Source organism: Pleurodeles waltl, chromosome 8 (assembly GCF_031143425.1).
Source record: "Pleurodeles waltl isolate 20211129_DDA chromosome 8, aPleWal1.hap1.20221129, whole genome shotgun sequence".
NCBI classification, from domain to species: Eukaryota; Metazoa; Chordata; class Amphibia; order Caudata; family Salamandridae; genus Pleurodeles; species Pleurodeles waltl.
The window spans coordinates 1310758235-1310776657 of record NC_090447.1 but is presented as its reverse complement, the minus strand read 5'-3'; the positions used below and the strand labels follow the sequence as shown (position 1 = coordinate 1310776657).

General features: G+C 48.8%; 1 protein-coding gene across 1 annotated transcript in view; it reads left to right on the top strand.

The window, feature by feature from the left end:
* Positions 1 to 18423, top strand: part of RNF17 (ring finger protein 17) — a 1983649-nt gene that overhangs the window by 1896269 nt on the left and 68957 nt on the right. Inside the window, exon 38 of the mRNA XM_069202301.1 lies at positions 14143 to 14332. Within this exon, the coding sequence (XP_069058402.1) occupies positions 14143 to 14332 (190 nt within the window). The remainder of the gene's footprint in view (positions 1 to 14142; positions 14333 to 18423) is intronic.

The window sequence follows — 18423 nt, the reverse complement described above, 5'->3', positions numbered from 1 at the left end:
GAGGGGTCCCTAGGGTGGCATAAGACATGCTGCAACCCTTAGAGACCTTCCCTGGCATCAGGGCCATTGGTACCAGGGGTACTAGTTACAAGGGACTTGAGTGTCATGGTTGTGCCAATTGTGGAGACAAATGTACAGTTTAGGGAAAGAACACTGGTGCTGGGGCCTGGTTAGCAGGGTCCCAGCACACTTTCAAATCATAACTTAGCATCAGCAAAGGCAAAAAGTTAGGGGATAACCATGCCAAGGAGGCATTTCCTTACACAAGAGCTCAGCAGAGTTCCTCTGCATCTCCCTCTTCGAATTCTGCCAAGGTTCGACGGCTGACTGCTCCAGGACGCTTGCAAAACTGCAACAAAGTATCGAGAAGACTACCAGCGACATTGTATCGCCTAATCCTGCCGGCTTTGTCGACTGTTTCCTGTTGGTGCATGCTCTGGGGGCTGGCTGCCTTCACCCTGCCCTGGAAGCCACGAAGAAATCTCCTGTGGGTCGACGGAATCTTCCCCCTGCTAACGCAGGCACCAAAGTTCTGCTTCACCGGTGATCTGGGTCCCTTCTCATCGTGATGAGCGTGGTCCCAGGAACAGAGGAGCTGGATCCAAGTGACCCTGACAGTCCAGTGGTCCTTCTGTCCAAATTTGGACGAGGTAAGTCCTTGCCTCCCCACGCCAGACAGTAATAATGTGTACTGCATGAACTGCAGCTGCTAGGGCTTCTGTGCACTTTTGTAAGAAATCCTTCGCGCACAGGACAGCCCAGGTCCCAGCTCTCCGTCCTGCATTGCTCAACTCGCTGAGGTGACCACCGGCTTCGTGGGACTCTATTTTGTAGTGTTGAGACGACCGCCGTGCTCAGTTTTCTTGAACCAGTGTTCAAGTACTTCTGTGGGTGCTGCCTGCTTCTGCGTGGGATCTCTGTGTTGCTGAGCGCCCCCTCTGTCTCCTCCTCCAAGAGGCGACCTCCTGGTCCTTCCTGGGCCTGGGCAGCACCCATTTTCTTCAACAGCGACCTTCGCAGCTAGCAAGGCGTGTTTGTGGTCTTTCTGCTTGGAAACAACTCTGAGTCCTCTAGCACACCGTGGGACATCTTCTGTGCAAAGGAGAAGTTCCTGGCATCTTCCGTTGTTGCAGAATCTTCAGCTTCTTCCACCCAGAGGCAGCCATTTTGCACCTTCATCCGGAGTTTAGTGGGCTCCTGCCCCCCTCCCCCCCCCTCCCGGACACTTTCGTGACTCTTGGACTTGGTCCCCTTCCTTTGCAGGTCCTCATGTCCAGGAATCCGTCTTCAGTGCTTTGCAGTCAGTTGTGGTCTCTGCAGAATCTCCTATCACAAATGTTGTGTGTTTCTGGAGAAATAGGGTAACCTTACTTTAACTTTTCAGGGTCTTGGGGTGGGGTATCTTGGACACCCTTGGTGTTTTCTTACACTCCCAGTGACCCTCTACATACTCCACTTGGGCTGGGGTCCCTAAGTGATTCGCATTCCACTTTCTTAGTATATGGTTTGTGTTGCCCCTAGGCCTATTGCGTCCTATTGTGTTCTACAGTGTTTGCACTACTTTTCTAACTGTTTACTTAGCTGATTTTGTTTTGTGTGTATATTTTGTGTATTTTACTTACCTCCTAAGGGGGTATATCCTTTGAGATATTTTTGGCACATTGTCACTAAAATAAAGTACCTTTATTTTTACTACCTCTGAGTATTGTGATTCTTATGATATAGTGCTATATGATGTAAGTGGTATAGTAGGAGCTTTGCGTGTCTCCTAGTTCAGCCTAAGCTGCTCTGCTGTAGCTACCTTTATCAGCCTTAGCTGCTAGAACACTACTAATCTACTAATAAGGGATAACTGGACCTGGCACAAGGTGTAAGGACCATCCGGTACCCACTATAAGCCAGGCCAGCCTCCTATAGTGTTCCTCATTTATTGTCTGTGTGTGTACAACAAATGCTTAACACTACCCTCTGATAAGCCTGCTGCTCCACCACACTACCACAAAATAGAGCATTAGAATGATCTCATTTTGCCACTATCTTACCCCTAAGGGGAACCCTTGGACTCTGTGCACACTATCATTTCCTACAGTGTGTTTTCATAGCATCTTCACACCAACAACTCTGCACTCTATAGTCTTTTAGTCCATGGCACTTTTGACTCTAGCACTATAAACCTAATTTCTGACCTTAAATTTGCACTAATTAGTAATCTCCGCATAAATGGTTTAAAACGTTTAGTAATGGTCTGCATCATTCATGATGTCTTTCTGCTTTTACTATATCATGCATTTTCATCTATTTTAACATTTCTGTTTTTCGATGTTGGCTTTGATGGATTTGATTGTCTAAATAAAGTATTTCATTTTTTAAAAATGTAATACATTTTTTTTAATTTAATTTGAGTTGTGCCCATACATGTAATATAAATTACCCTGGCTTAGGGCGGTAAGGCCTACTGTAGTGGTGACTTACAAATATTACAAGCAGTATCTGATAGAGACTTCTAGTTGCAGATTCCTTACCTTAGATTCTTTACCATAGAATTTCCTCCAGGCGACAGACTGGATTCAGTGATTTTTTTATTTGAGCAAGTAGGTGGAGTCTGTCAACTCCGCGGGTGTCGTTATCATCGTAGTCTCCGGGATGACGTCAGGAGTAGTACATAGATGCTGCCTCAGGACAGTGACGTCAGTTCTTTTCTTTCCGCACCACGCGCTGATCCTGGGAGAGCTACCCATGTCGTTTTTTAACCAATTTTGACTATTTTGGTGAGTTTTTTGGTGTGTCAAGAAATGTCCACGAAGACCGGTTTCAAACTGTGCGAGGACTGGCACCACATGATGTCGGTGACGAATCCGCATCAGGTCTGTTTGTGGTGCCTGGAGCGTGACCACAAGCCGAAGTTGTGCTCCGAGTGCCGGGCCATGCATCTGAAGGCCTTGAGGGTGCGGTCCCTCAAGATTATGGTGGCCCGGCGCTCCACTCCACGTAGGTCCCGGTCTCGCTCGAGGGGCAGGTTTTGAGATCAGTCGCAGAGCCACCACCATTCTTCTTCTTCCATGTCTTCGGGTCAAAGTAAGAAGACGAAGAAGTCGAAGAAATCTCGTCACCCTTAGACTTCACCCCGTCGCTTGGCCGATGCGACGCGGAACGAGCGTCAAACCTCAAGGCCTCCATCTTTGGAGCCTGCTTCTGTGCCTGCTCCGCGCTTTCATGATTTTCCAGGAGCCGGGTCGACCCCTGCGCAATTAAAGGGGGTTTTACGAGGCCATGCGCCTCATTTTAGAACAGGCCGATCCAGATACTGCGCCTTCAGGCCCAAGGGGTTTGGTCAGAGGGCCTTCGGGTTCTGCGCCGGCGGCTCCGGCCACCGAGATTATCTTCAGATCCGCATTGGTGCCTGTCGTACCATCAAAACTTTCCCTGGCACCGGTTCGATTGTTAACACTGCCGACATCAGTGTTGCCCACCATCGACGTCGACCCGGTACTCATCCCTGACGACTCGGAGTCCTACTGGCGTCGGACGACACCACCTCAATATTTGATGGGGCCTATTCACCCTAGGTTGAATTCTGATCCTTTTTCTTGTGGGTGCGAATTCGGGGAAGGATTGGAAGGGTCCCTGGACCCTTTTAAATACCAGGATGACCCTATCTTGGACTGGGCACAGGAGTTGGGGAGGCCAGTGGTCGGGGTACCTCTCCAGACACTGTCATGCTGTCTCCTCCTACTGTGGCTATGTCAGAGGGAGCGACTTAGTCCATGGTGGTCAGTAGGGCGGCTGAGGTCCTCTGCCTTGAACTGCCCACTGTTCAGGTCAGGTCTAATCTCCTGACGAAGGTGCTTTAGCCATGGGCTTCCACATCTGAGCCTCTTCGGCTTCTGCCATTCAATGAAGCCCTCACTGATGTCCTTTTGGGTACTTGGTCCAAAGCCAACACAGGGGCTCCGGGGAACAGAACTATTGCATGCTGCCATAGGCCTACTCTGAATGACCCTAAATTCCTGTCCCAACACCCCATGCCTGAAAGCAGTGATCCAGGCATTCACATCCTCGGATGCATTCCCTTCCACATCCCAGGATAGGGAATCAAAAAGGCTGGAACAATTTGGTAAGAAGTTATTTTCTTTTCATCCTGTCTCATGCCTTTAGGGCCACTATAACCACTCTCTGTGGGATACAGTCGCGCAAGTTCTGCCGCAGATACCAAAGGAGGCCCGTGCTATCATCTCCCAAGCTGTCACCAATTGGAGAGATGCGGCAAAGTTTATGGTCACATGTGGGCTGGAGACGACCGACTCTCTAGGCAAATTAGTTGCGACGACGGTGGACTTGAGGCACCACACCTGGTTGCATACATCTGTTTATTCGGGGCTGTCCAACAGACTCTTATAGATATGCCCTTAGATGGCTCCCATCTCTTTGGAGACAAGGCGGACTCTGCTTTGGACAGGTTCAAGGACTCCTGGGCTATGGCTCGGTCCCTTGACCTTTCCACTGCCCCTTGCCCCCCAACAGTCCGCCTTTCGCTCCTTTGGTGGAACCGGTAGGGGCTTCCTGTTAAGTCCCTTTTCCAGCCACCTTGCCACCGATGCTGTTCAGCCGCTGCATGGCCAGGAACGCAGGATCTTGCGTGGGACAAGGAACCAGAGGTCTGCCCTGTCCACCCCTGCCCCTGCTGCAGCCTTCAAGCCCTCCTAGTCCGTCCCCTTACTTCGGTCCAGTTGGAGGCAGGATTGGCCATCACCTGCCCCACTGAGAATCCTTCACTACGGACAGGTGGGTTTTGCAAATAGTTCGATGGTGCTACTCCCTGCCTTTTGAATCTGCCCCACCAGCCATGCCTCCATCAGTTAGCCATATTCCTGAGGATCATTTGGCACTTCTCCGCCAAGAAGTTGTTGCTATCTTGGCCAAGGGAGGCATAGAGAGAGTCACTGCGCTAGAAGTAGGTCGTGGTTGGTATTCCCGCTACTTTCTGGTGCTCAAAAAAGATAAGGGCTTACGTCCTATCCTAGATCTTTGGGACCTCAATCTGTTCCTCAAGAAGAATTCCAAATGCTCACCGTAGCTCAGGTCCTGTCTGCCTTGGAACCAGGAGACTGGATGGTAGTGTTGGACTTGCAGGATGCTTATTTTCATATTCCCATCCTACCTACCCACAGACTTTGCCTACGATTCGTGGTAGGCCACGAACACTGTCACTTTACTGTGCTCCCCTTCGGCCTTACCAGTGCCCCTCAGGTTCACGAAAGGGATGGCAGTGGTTGCAGCTCACCTGTGCAGGTTAGGGGTTTCAGTCTTCCCCTACCTCGACGACTTGCTGTTGAAGACGGACTCACCCCAGAAAGTCATCTCCCACCTTGAGACTACGGCGAACCTCCTGCACACTCTGGGGTTCACTATAAATGTGCTGAAGTCACACCTGACTCCCTCTCAGACGCTTCCATCCGAGCTGTTCTGGACAGAGTGCAGTTTCGGGCCTACCCTCCCGAGAAGCGAGTCCAGGATATTCAGGCTATGATTCCGATCTTTCAGGCTCTATCTTGGGTTTCGATTAGACTGACATGGCCTCCTGCATCCTGCTAGTGACACATGCCAGGTGGCATATGCGGGCTGTGCAGGGGGACTTGAAGTTCCAGTGGGCGCAGCACCAAGGAAATCTCTCGGACATGGTCCAGATCTCAGAGGGGACTGCGAAAGACCTGCATTGGGTCAACGGCAGATCTTTTTTCCTTCCCCAGCCAGATCTATCCATAGTGACAGATGCGTCACTTCTAGGATGGGGTGGCCATATGGAAGAGGCAGAGATCAAAGGCCTCTGGTCTCTGGCGGAGTCTGGGCTCCATATCAATCTTGTGGAGCTCCTGGCGATTAGGCTTGCGTTGAAAGCATTTCTGCCCTCTCTCAAAGGGAAGGTAGTGCAGGTGTTAACAGACCACACTACCGCCATGATGCTTTTCATCTCGAGTGGAACTCAGGCCTCCTTTATGCCGTTCCGCCTATACCACTTCTGCCTAGAGTTCTCAAGAAGATCTGAACCAACCAGGCCCAAGTTATCTTGGTGGCTCCGGGCACGGAGAGTATGGTATCCAGAGCTATTGAGCATGGCCACCGATCCTCCACTCAGACTGCCTTTTCGTGAGGATCTTCTGTCGCAGCAGCAGGGGACGGTTCTCCACCCGAACCTGTCCAATCTCCGCCTTCATGCGTGGAAATTGAGCAGCCGCGGTATGGCTTTTGACCTTCATCCCGAAGTCTGTGACGTTATCTTGGCAGCTGGGCGTCCCTCCACCAAAATGTATACACCTGTCGTTGGCACAAATATGTGGCATGGTGTTCCAACAAATCTCTTGACCCCCCCCCCCCCCCCCTCTCTGCACTTTCTGAGATTCTTTTGTTCACTGTTTGGCCATTATATCGGACAGGTAGGTTTTGCAGACAGTCCAACTGGGCTTCTCCCTCTCTTACGAGACTACCCCTCCATCCAGGCCACCATATTAAGATCGGATGACCATTTGTCCCTTCTCTGGAGGAAGTTGGGGTTCTCTTGGCCAAGGAAGCCATAAATAGGGTTCTAGTACCAGAAGTAAGGTGTGGTTGCTATTACTGCTGTTTTCTGGTCCCCTAGAAGGACAAGGGTCTTTGCCCTATCCTGGACCTATAAGCCCTCAATGTCTTCCTCAAGAAGTAGAAGGTTGGGATGCTCACGTTGGCTTAGATCTTGTCTGCCCTAGATGGTAGCATTGGACTCTACTGCCTGGACCCAAAAAGAGCATTGGTGTTCCATCTTGATCATACAAAAGAGTTCAGGGTGGATGACCAACTCTTTGTGGATTGTGCTCTGTATTAAGATCTGCTCTGCACTGGCCAAAAAGCACCCCCAAGGGTTTGCACGCTCATTCTACCCGAGCTAAAGCTGTGACAACTGCATTTGCTTATGGAGTTCAAGTCCTTGATATCTGTCAGGCAGCAACATGGGTATTTCTGCTCATGTTTCCTAAACACTACTACCTGGGCATTTAGGTCTGTAGGGTGGGGCACTTTGCCAGTTCGGTCCTGAAGGACTGTCTAGTCTGAACTTAATTCACAGACCCACCTCCAGGGGTGATATTGCTTCGAAGGTAAAGAATCTGCAGCTAGAAGTCTGTCAGATGACCAGGTTACTTACTTTTGATAACACCTTATGTGGTACAGACTATATCTAGCTGCAGATTTCTTACCTTTGAATTTCCCAGGAGTCAGAATGGATCTGGAAGATTTTCACATTAGTAGAAATGACGCTTCAGTCTCCTATATAGGCGCCACCCAGATGCACGGATGTCGGTTACTTTTCACGACTTTCCATTCCAGAAGCACAGAGGCATGAATTGAGCTGATGAACGTGTGTCCAAACTAGGTTCCTGAAAGGGATCAACCTTAACCCTAGAAATTTGTCAAAGCGGGGAGGCATGGGTGGGTATAAGGAATCTGCAGCCAGATACAATCTACCAGATAATGTGTTACCAAACCTAAGTAACTTGTTCATCTGATAGAGACTTCTAGCTGCATATTCCTTACCTTTGAATAGCTGCCCAAGCAATACCATCTCAGAGTGGGCTGTGGACAAATGAATTAGACTAAAAGGTTCAGCGGTAATGAATGGGCGAAATGTCCATCCCTATGGACCGGACTGCTCAGGCAGTGGTGTTAGGCAAATGTGTGCATGGACGTCCACGTTGTTGCATAGCAGAGGTCCGGGACTTCACAAACCAGTGCCATGGCTGCAGCTTTTCCTCTGGTAGAATTGTCTTATGAGCCCTCAGGAAAGGCTGCTTTTTAGCCAGGGCATAGCAGATCTTGATAGAGAGAATGAAACCGCGCTGAATGGTTTGCTTCTATACTGCTTGACCTTTCGTTGCTCCCACAAAGAGTTGGTTGTCCACCCAGAACTGTTTTATGCGGTCAAGGTAGAACAGCAACTTTCTTTTTGGGTCCAGACAATGGAGTCTCTCCTGTTCTTTAGAAGGATATGTGGGAGTGTAAAAGGTGGGCAGGGTGACGCTGTCCCAAATGGAATGGGGTCACCACTTTTGGAAAGAAAGAGTCCCTGGTGCGCAGCACCACTTTGTCTGGAAACACAGTCAGACAGAGAGGCTTGGATGACCAAGCCTGCAGCTCACTCACCCTCCTGGTAGATGTTATGGCCACTAAATAAGCTGCACTACCTTTCCTTTGAGAGAAGGAAGAAATGTTTTCAATGCAAGTTTGATCGCCCAGAGTTCCCGCCGGCTGATTTGGAATCTGGATTCTGCCTGAGACCAGACGCCTCTGATCTCCGCCTCTCCCAGGTGGCCACCTCATCCCGGGAGTGATGCATCTTTCACTACTCTCAGATGTGGTTCAGGAAGGGAGAGGGATCTGCCTCTGTCCGAATCGTGGTTTGTTAGCCACCACTGCAGAACGTGCTCAGTTCCCTCTGAGATCTGGACCATGTCGCAGAGATTCCCCTGATGCTGCACCCACTGAACTTCAGGTCCCACTGCAGAAGCCCGCATATGCCATCTGGTATGATTCACCAGCAGGATACAGGAGGTCATGTGGCCCAGCAGCCTCAGAGTCATTCTCACCAAAAACCATGCTAAAGGCTGAAACATCAGATTCATAGCCTGAATATCCCGTACTGGCTGTGGAGGATTAGCCCAAAACTGATCTGCGTCCATAACAGCTCCAATGAAAGGGAGCATGTGAAAATGAGTCAGGTGTGTGTAGGAGGCTGGCTGGGTTTGTAGTGGGTACCTATGGTACTTGCACCTTGTACAAGTTACAGTTATCCCTTATTAGTGAAATGTAGACAGTGTCTAGAAGCCAGGCTTTCTAGAAGTAGCTGTAGCTGACCAGCCAAGGCTTAGCTAGGAGACATGCAAAGCTCATGCAATAACACTGTAGTCACACACTTCACACACATGAAAGAAAACACTCAGTGTTACAAAAATAAAGGTACTTTATTTTGGTGACACAAATGCCCAAAATACCTTAGAGACTATACTCCCTTAGAAGGTAAGTAATACACAAACTATGTACACTAGTATGCAGAAATGGGCATAAAAACTGAAAACAGTGCAATTAGTGAAAATGACAATAGTTAGAAATAGGCCTGGGGAAACACCATAATCTAAGAAAGTGGAATGCGAATGTCGGTTTCCCACCTAGTCAAGTGTAGTGTGTAGAGGGGTGTTGGGAGTACTAGAAAACCCCAAATGTAAATGTAAGTACTTGAACCCACCCCAGTGCCCAGGAAAGCAGGACTAAAGCACAGTAACTTCCCCAGAACACAAAGAAACACAAATATGAAGATTATGCAAGAACCAGAGGAGACTGCAAGACACCAACAGTGGATTCCTGGACCTGAAGACCTGTGGAAGAAGGGTACCAAGTCTAAGAAGCACAGAAGAGTCCAGGGAGAACAGGAGCCCCTGCTAACCCGGATGAAGGTGCAAAAGAAGAACCACTGGTGATGAACAACAGTCAGTACTGCACCCAAGAAGACAGATGCGGGTTACTGGTTGGTGCAGATGACGTTCCACACTGGATGGAGGATTGCAGTCTGATTTGCGTTCCTGGAGTCCGTCAACAAGCCTTGGCACACGCAAAGCTCGCCGTTAGTGGTAAATGGTGCTGCCTGGGACCAAGAGGGGACCTGGTGGACTCTACCCAGGAGGGAGAGTCGGAGGGAGCTCTCAGCAACTCAGAGAATCCTCAGAGGACCAGGCAGCACACACAGGAGCCCCACAGAACGGGGACAAAGAAGGTGCAAAAGGAGGCTCACGCAGCACTACAACAAAGGCTCTCACGCCGTTGGACAACCACTCGGGAAGATGTGCGTTGCAAGACAGAGTGCTGGGGGCCGGAGCTGCACGGTGCATGAACAACTTCGTGGAAGGATGCCAACAAGCTTTGGCAACTGCAAAACACGCTGTGCACGGGGTACTGTTTTGCGTGGGGAGACAAGCTCTTACCTCCACCAAAGTTGGACAGTGGGACATCAGGACTGTTGAGACCACGTCAGTCCACCACCTGTGATGCTAAATCCACGCAGCTCGTCAGGACATGGGATCCACGCGGCCTGTCGTTGTTGCAGTAGGTGCCTTCTGAAGCAGGGGAGTGACCCCTTCACCCCAAAGGAGATTTCTTCGCTCTTCTGGTGCAGCTGAAGACGGGCTGTCCTTAGAGGATGCCTGACCGGGAAACAGTTACAGTTGCTGGCAGGAGCTGAAGATACAATGTTGCAGAAGTCGTCTTTGCTTCTTTGTTGCAGTTTGTAGAGTTCCTGGGGCACCAGTATGCCAATTGTGGGCGAACTACTGGGTTACCAGTATGCAACAACCATAATTTAAGGGAGACAGCATAGCTACTGGTTGGGATTCTGATTAGCAGGACCCCAATAGCCACTGACATACACATTGACAAATAGGCCAAAAGTTGGGGGTAACCAAGCTAGAAAGCTACTTTCCTAAAATGTGACTTCGCCACATTTATAGTGAAGCCCAGCTAATGCAGGAGGTCTGTCGTAGTCTGAAGGTGAGAGACAACACCCTGGAAGTAGCCCGCCTTCAACAGGCAGTCGTCAAGTTAGGGAAAGACTGATACCCCGAATTTCTGCAGATGAGCTGCAACCACTGCCATCATCTTTGTGAACACCAGAGGGGTGCTGGTAAGGGCAAAGGGGAGCACTGTGAACTGCAGTTCCTTGTGGCCTAGATGAACTGCAGGTAATGCCTGTGGGCAGGCAGGATGGTGATGTGGAAATATGCATCCTGTAAGTCCAACACTACCAACTAGTCCCCTTGGTCTATGGCAGACAAGACCTGAGCCGACGGTTCTGAGGTCTAGAATAGGTCGAAGACTCTTGTTCCTTTTGGAAATCAGAAAGTAACGAGAATAGCAAGCACTGCCTACTTCTGATACTATTGGTGGTGGATGGCCTCAGGATACCTGACCCAGGGGGTCGGAATGCACCGCATCCACGCAAAGCTTGGGAAGCTTGTGCAGGATGGTGGCTGAGATAGGGCTGGTACAGTGGCACGCCCCTCCTGCAGCCAAGAAAGTGACAAAAGGCAGACTGGGGATGAGGAGTCACTGAGAGGCCCAAGGACTTGGCTGTAGCCTAAGAGCAGCTTCACCCAGAGATGGCACAAGATGTCTTTGAGCAATGGGAGGAGACTTGGCTCGATCTTTTCAACACCTCAGAGAACACGATGTGTCAACTGTTGTGCACATTGCAGTCACCAAGAAGGATATTTAGGAGGCACATTTTTTCTAGAGTTTTGATGCAAGTGGTGTCCATAGCCCTGCACTTGTGGTGTGGAAGGTCAGGATAAAGAAATTGATGTTGGTTCACCTTGGTGGTTCCTAGGTAGGAACTGCAACATCATTGCCGGCGTGGATGACGGCCACGAAGTTGATTGACGGCACCTTCTAGCAAGCAGGGGTAATGCTCACGAAAAATCTTACAGATCCAGTCTGATGCCTAGGTAGAATTCAAAGGTAAGGAATCTGCAGCTAGATATTGTCTCCACTAGATAATGCGTTACTGAAGGTAAGTAACAAACAAGTTACATACCTTTGGTAATGCATTATCTAGTAGAGGCCATATCTAGCTGCAAATTTGTCACCTTTGAATTTCCAAGAAGTCAGAATGGATCCGGAATATTTTTGCTTGAGTAGTACCACTTCTCAGTGGCATCTGGCCAGAAGTGACGTTGTAGTCAGCTATATAGGTGCCACCCAGGTGCGCAGACACATACTTCTCTATGCTTTCCTGGTGCTACCTCTCCTACCCTGATTTTTGAAGAGCAAGGAGGACATCCTAGTGGCTCAGTATTGGGCAAGGACAGTGTGAAGTCCAACATCTAGCTTGAGCATCTGTCCTCATATTAGGCTGCTGCTTTGGAGAGATCTGCTGCTGCAGGAGCTGGGCAGAGTCTTGCAACTGGGCCTGTGCCATCTATACTGCCATGCTTATAGATTGAGCTGTGGCATTTGACTGCATTTCATCTGTGGTGGATGTCATCCTGGCCCCCATGCATCCTACTACAAAATCTGTTTGCAACAGACTCTGGGACAAGTTTGTGGCATGGTGTGGTACTCATAACACTGATCCAAGCTAAATTGTTGAATGTTTTATTTTTTGTTCTATTTTTGTCCCAGTAAAGACATGCAGTGGACACTGTTAACGGGTCTTTGTTGCCCTTTTGGCCTTTTTGCGTTGAGCAGACCAACCATCCTTGTTCAAATCAGTTTTTGGGGGTTTCCTGAAAGTTTTAGTACAATGTTAACTCCTGAAACTTTTTTAATGGCACAGTGGGACTTACATTTGGTTCTTGCTTTCCTTAGGTGCACTCCTTTTAAGCTATTGAACAGTTGTCATTATAATATCCTCAGCCCGTTGTGTGAGTGAGTTTCAAGATCTGTCAGCCCAGCTTCCCTTCACCACTGTATTTTATGAGAAACTGGTGCTGAGAACTAGGGCAGGCTACCTGCCAAGTTGGGACTTCTTTTCACGTCAGACAGACCATCACTCTTACAGTGTTCTTTTTCCCCATCTCACCCCTTGAAGGGAAAGGAGGGACTCCATAGTTTGGACCGTAATAGAGTGCTCAGTTTTTACAGCCATAATACCAAAGAGAATTGAGTGAATGATCAACGCTTTGTGGGGATTTCCCTGGGGAAAAAGGAAAGCAGTGCTAAAAAGGATTTTGCCCAGATGGATAGTCTTGCACATTAAACCCTGCCACACCATGGCCAAAAAAGAGCCTCTAGATGGATGGAGGGTCCATTCCACAAGGGCCAAAGATGCTATAATTGTTTGAGCACACAGAGTGCCTGTCCTGGGCATTTGCCAGGCTGAAATGCGGGCACAGTTTCACAAAGCACTACTACCTTGACAGTCAGGTTTGATGGTAAGGGCATTTTTGCCTTTCGAACGCCCAGGACATTTTGGTTGTCATTCCACTTTGGGGGAGGAACTGCTTTGGTACCTGTGGTCAGAGGTATTCATCATAAGAACAAGTTACTCACCTTCAGTAATTCTCTTTCTGGTGGAACTCTAACTGCTGATTCTTCATCACCCTTCTGCTTCACTGTTCTGTCGCATGGACTCTTTTCCATCTAAGAAGGTCCCAAATTAGAGATCTGCATACTCTCTTAAAATTTTTTTTTTTTTTACTGGTTTGGGGGGACTTGTATGATATCCAGAAGGAAACTGACATTTGCATGCTTGGGCAGCACCAGTCGCTAGTTCCCAGGTTGGGAAGTGTACACACTGAGCCACATGATGACACGCTGACCAGGGCTATGCTGAAAAATCTTAAGAATCCAGTCTAGCACCTGAGGATATATTCGAAGATTAGGACTTTGAGGTTGGATATACCGGACAGAGCATTACCGAAGGTAAGTAACTACTTGTTAGGTTGTCATCTCCGATATGGAGTGACAGATATTTCAGTAGGGCATTTGCATGATTTCATTGGTAAGTCTGCTATGTTGCATGGGCTTGTAAGTATTGCTTTGGGACTTGTTCATAAATTGAGAATCCTGAAGGAAGAAATATTTGTCAGAATAAAACGTACATTCATGTTGTTAAAAAATTATACTGGTGGATGCTATATCTTCCCACAGATTCCTCTCTACCCGCTCCTTCAGAGGTAATGCTCTTGATAGCAAGGTTCCATTTGCTGGTATTCAACTTGTTGCTTTTGTATTTTTATTGTATACTGTTAAGCTCTTTTGTTTCTTTATCATATGCCTCGTTTTGGTTCAGAGAAATATAAGGAACACCAATGTGAAAGTCAGTGTCATGTATTTATGCCAGTGTTGTCAGTTCTGGGAAGAGCAAAGTCTCAAAGAAAGCTGTGTGGGGCTACCTTGTTATGCTAATAAATCACTAACTGAATAAAGTTTCGTAGATCCTGTCTGGCAATGGGGATATTTAGTGAAGAATATGTGGGAAGATGTAGTAATCCACCAAAAATATGGATACAGAAGGTAAGTTTTCTTATAAATGTTTAACTATTTTCTGTGGCAGCTTTTAACTTGATGAGCAATTGCAATGCCTCGTGCAGTTTTTAATGTAGTACTGAACAATTTGTTTATGTTTAGAATCTTTCAAATTCCTGTCAGTCTCATGCAATATCCTACCCGAGCTTTAAAAGTCAAACTGAAAGGATTTAAGCCTCCTCTTGATGATGGAGAGACTACAAGAATTCCTTATCGTCCGGCGTGGAGCATGGAAGCACTGTATGTAATGATGGACTACCTTGATGGAAAACAGCTTTACGCATCAACTGTAGTAAGTGTTCATTTTTTTTAAATTATTTTCATAGAATGCCATTGTAGGAAAGTGCCACTGTTGGCATGGTTAACCCCCCTCCCCTCCCAACTTGTTGCCTAGTGTTCATGCCAACTTTGATTGAAAGTGTCCTGGGATCCTGCTAACCATGCCCCAGCACCAGTGTTCTTTACCAAAAACTGTACCTTTATTTCCACAATTGGCACAACCCTGGCACACAGTTGAGTCCCTTGTAAAGGTACCCATGGTACCAAGGGCCATGTGGCCAGGGAAGGTCTCTAAGGGGTTCAGCATGTATTATGCCACCCTGAGGGACCCCTCACTCAGTCCATGCACACTGCCTTGCAACTTGTGTGTGCTAGTGGGGAAAAAAGACAAAGTCAACATGGCACTCCTCTCAGAGTGCTATGCCCACCAACCTCTTCCTGTGGTATAGGTAAGTCACCCCTCTATCAGGTGTTACAGCCCTAAGGCAGGGTGCTCTATACCACTGGTGAGGCATACACTATGCCCCTAAAATGTCTAAGTCAATTCTCAGACATTGAAAGTGCAGAGTAGCCATACTGAGTATATGGTCTGGGAGTTTCATTACAAACTCCACAGCTGTAGGAGGCTGGCCTGGCTTATAGTGGGTACCTGATGGTACCTAAACCTTGTGCAAGGTCCAGTGATCCCTTATTAGTAGATTAGTAGTATTCTAGCAGCTTAGGCTGATAGAGGTAGCTATAGCAGCACCGCTTAGGCTGAACTAGGAGACATGCAAAGCTCCTACTATACCACTTATATCATATAGGTACTATATCATAAGAAACACAATACTCAGAGTTACTAAAAAATAAAGGTACTTTATTTTAGTGGCAATGTGCCAAAAATATCTCAGAGGATATACTCCCTTAGGAGGTAAGTGAAACACACAAAATATACAGACAAACCAAAATCAGGTAAGTAAACAGTTAGGAAAGTAGTGCTACATTTGTAGAATACACTAGGATGCAATAGGCCTAGGGGCAACACAAGCCATATAACCTGAAAGTGGAATGCGAACCACAAATGGACCTCAAGTCTAGTGTAGTGTGTAGAGGGTCGCTGTGAGTGTAAGAAAACACTAAGGGTGTCCAAGATACCCCACCCCAAGACCCTGAAAAGTAGGAGTAAAGTTACCCTACTACCCCAGAAAGACAGTAAAGTCGAGATACGGGATTCTGCAACAACAACTGACTCCACAACACTGGAGACGGATTCCTGGACCTGAGGACCTGTCAAGGAAGGTGGCCAAGTCCAAGAGTCATGCAAGTGTCCGGGGGGGGGGGCAGGAGCCCACTAAACCCTGGATGAAGGTGCAAAAGGACTTTGGGTGCTGCTGGGGCCCAGGAAGGACCAGGAGGTCGCCCCTTGGAGGAGGAGACAGAGGGGATGCTCAGCAACTCAGAGAGCACCCGCAGAAGCAGGCAGCACCCGCAGAAGTACCTGAACAGGCACTTAGAAGATCTGAGGACAGCAGTCGACTCAGAGTCACAAAGGAGGGTCCCACGACGTCGGAGTCCAACGGAGCGAGTTGGGCAATGCAGGACGGAGTGCTGGGGACCTGGGCTAGGCTGTGCATGGAGGAAGTCTTGGAAAAGTGCACAGAAGCCTGAGCAGCTGCAGTTCACGCGGTACACAGGATTTCTGTCTGGCGTGGGGAGTGAGGACTTACCTCCACCAAATTTGGACAGAAGGGCCACTGGACTGTGGGAGACACTTGGACCCAGCTCCTGTGTTCCAGGGACCACGCTCGTCAGGATTAGAGGGGACCCAGAGGACCGGTGATGCAGATGTTTTTGGTGCCTGTGATAGCAGGGGGAAGATTCAGTCGACCCACAGGAGATTTCTTCTTGGCTTCCAGTGCAGGTTGAAGGCAGACAGCCCTCAGAGCATGCACCACCAGGAAACAGTCGAGAAAGCCGGCAGGATAAGGAGCTACAATGTTGCTGGTAGTCTTCTTGCTACTTTGTTGAGGTTATGCAGGCGTCCTGGAGCAGTCAGCAGTCGATCCTTGGCAGAAGTCAAAGAGGGAAGTGCAGAGGAACTCTGGTGAGCTCTTGCATTCGTTATCTGAGGAATAGCCCACAGGAGAGACCCTAAATAGCCCACAGAGGAGGATTGGCTACTGAGAAAGGTAAGCACCTATCAGGAGGGGTCTCTGACGTCAACTGCTGGCACTGGCCACTCAGAGCTGTCCATTGTGCCCTCACACCTCTGCATCCAAGATGGCAGAGGTCTGCGACACACTGGAGGAGCTCTGGGCACCTCCCCTGGGAGGTGCTGGTCAGGAGAGTGGTCACTCCCTTTTCCTTTGTCCAGTTTCGCGCCAGAGCAGGGCTGGGGGATCCCTGAACCGGTGTAGACTGGCTTATGCAGAGAGGGCACCATATGTGCCCATCAAAGCATTTCCAGAGGCTGGGGGAGGCTACTCCTCCCCAGTCCTTCACACCTATTTCCAAAGGGAGAGGGTGTAACACCCTCTCTCAGAGTTTTTGTTCTGCCTTCCTGGGACCAGGCTGCCCAGGCCCCAGGGGGACAGAAACCTATCTGAGGGGTTGGCAGCAGCAGTAGCTGCAGTGGAGACCCCAGAAAGTTAGTTTGGCAGTACCCGGGCTGTGTGCTGGAGACCCGGGGATGCATGGAATTGTCCCCCCAGTACCAGAATGGTATTGGGGTGACAATTCCATGATCCTACACATGTTACATGACCATGTTCGGAGTTACCATGGTGACGCTACATATAGGTATTGACCTATATATAGTGCACACGTGTAATGGTGTCCCCACACTCACAACGTCCGGGGAATTTGCCCTGAACAATGTGGGGGCACCTTGGCTAGTGTCAGGGTGCCCACACACTATGTAACTTTGCACCTAACCTTCACCAAGTGAGGGTTAGACACATAGGTGACTTATAAGTTACTTATGTGCAGTGAAAATTGGCTGTGAAATAACATAGACGTTATTTCACTCAGGCTGCAGTGGCAGTCCTGTGCAAGAATTGTCTGAGCTCCCTATGGGTGGCAAAAGAAATGCTGCAGCCCCTAGGGATCTCCTGGAACCCCAATACCCTGGGTACCTAGGTACCATATACAAGGAAATTATAAGGGTGTTCCAGTGTGCCAATGAGAATTGGTAAAATTAGTCACTAGCCTGCAGTGACAATTTTAAAAACAGAGAGAGCATAAACACTGAGGTTCTGGTTAGCAGAGACTCAGTGATACAGTTAGGCACCACACAGGGAACACATACAGGGCATACTTTATGAGCACTGGGGTCCTGACTAGCAGGATCCCAGTGAGACATCGGCAAAAATAAACATACTGTAAGGAAATGCCTCCTTGGCATGGTTACCCCCTGAGTTTTTGCCTTTCTTGATGCCAAGTTATGATTTGAAAGTGTCCTGAGGCCTGCTAACCAGGCCCCAGCACCAGTGTTCTTTCCCTAACCTGTACCTTTGTTTCCACAATTGGCACACCCTGGCATCCAGGTAAGTCCCTTGTAACTGGTACCCCTGGTACCAAGGGCCCTGATGCCAGGGAAGGTCTCTAAGGGCTGCAGCATGTCTTATGCCACCCTGGAGACCCATCACTCAGCACAGACACACTGCTTGCCAGCTTGTGTGTGCTGGTGAGGATAAAATGACTAAGTCGACATGGCACTCCCCTCAGGGTGCCATGCCAACCTCCCACTGCCTACAGGTATAGATAAGTCACCCCTCTAGCAGGCCTTACTGCCCTAAGGCAGGGTGCGCTATACCATAGGTGAGGGCATAAGTGCATGAGCACTATGCCCCTACAGTGTCTAAGCAAAACCTTAGACATTGTAAGTGCAGGTTAGCCATAAGAGTATATGGTCTGGGAGTCTGTCAAACACGAACTCCACAGCACCATAATGGCTACACTGAAAACTGTGAAGTTTGGTATCAAACTTCTCAGCACAATAAATGCACACTGATGCCAGTGTACATTTTATTGTGAAATACACCCCAGAGGGCATCTTAGAGGTGCCCCCTGAAACCATACCCGACTTCCAGTGTGGGCTGACTAGTTTTAGCAGCCTGCCAC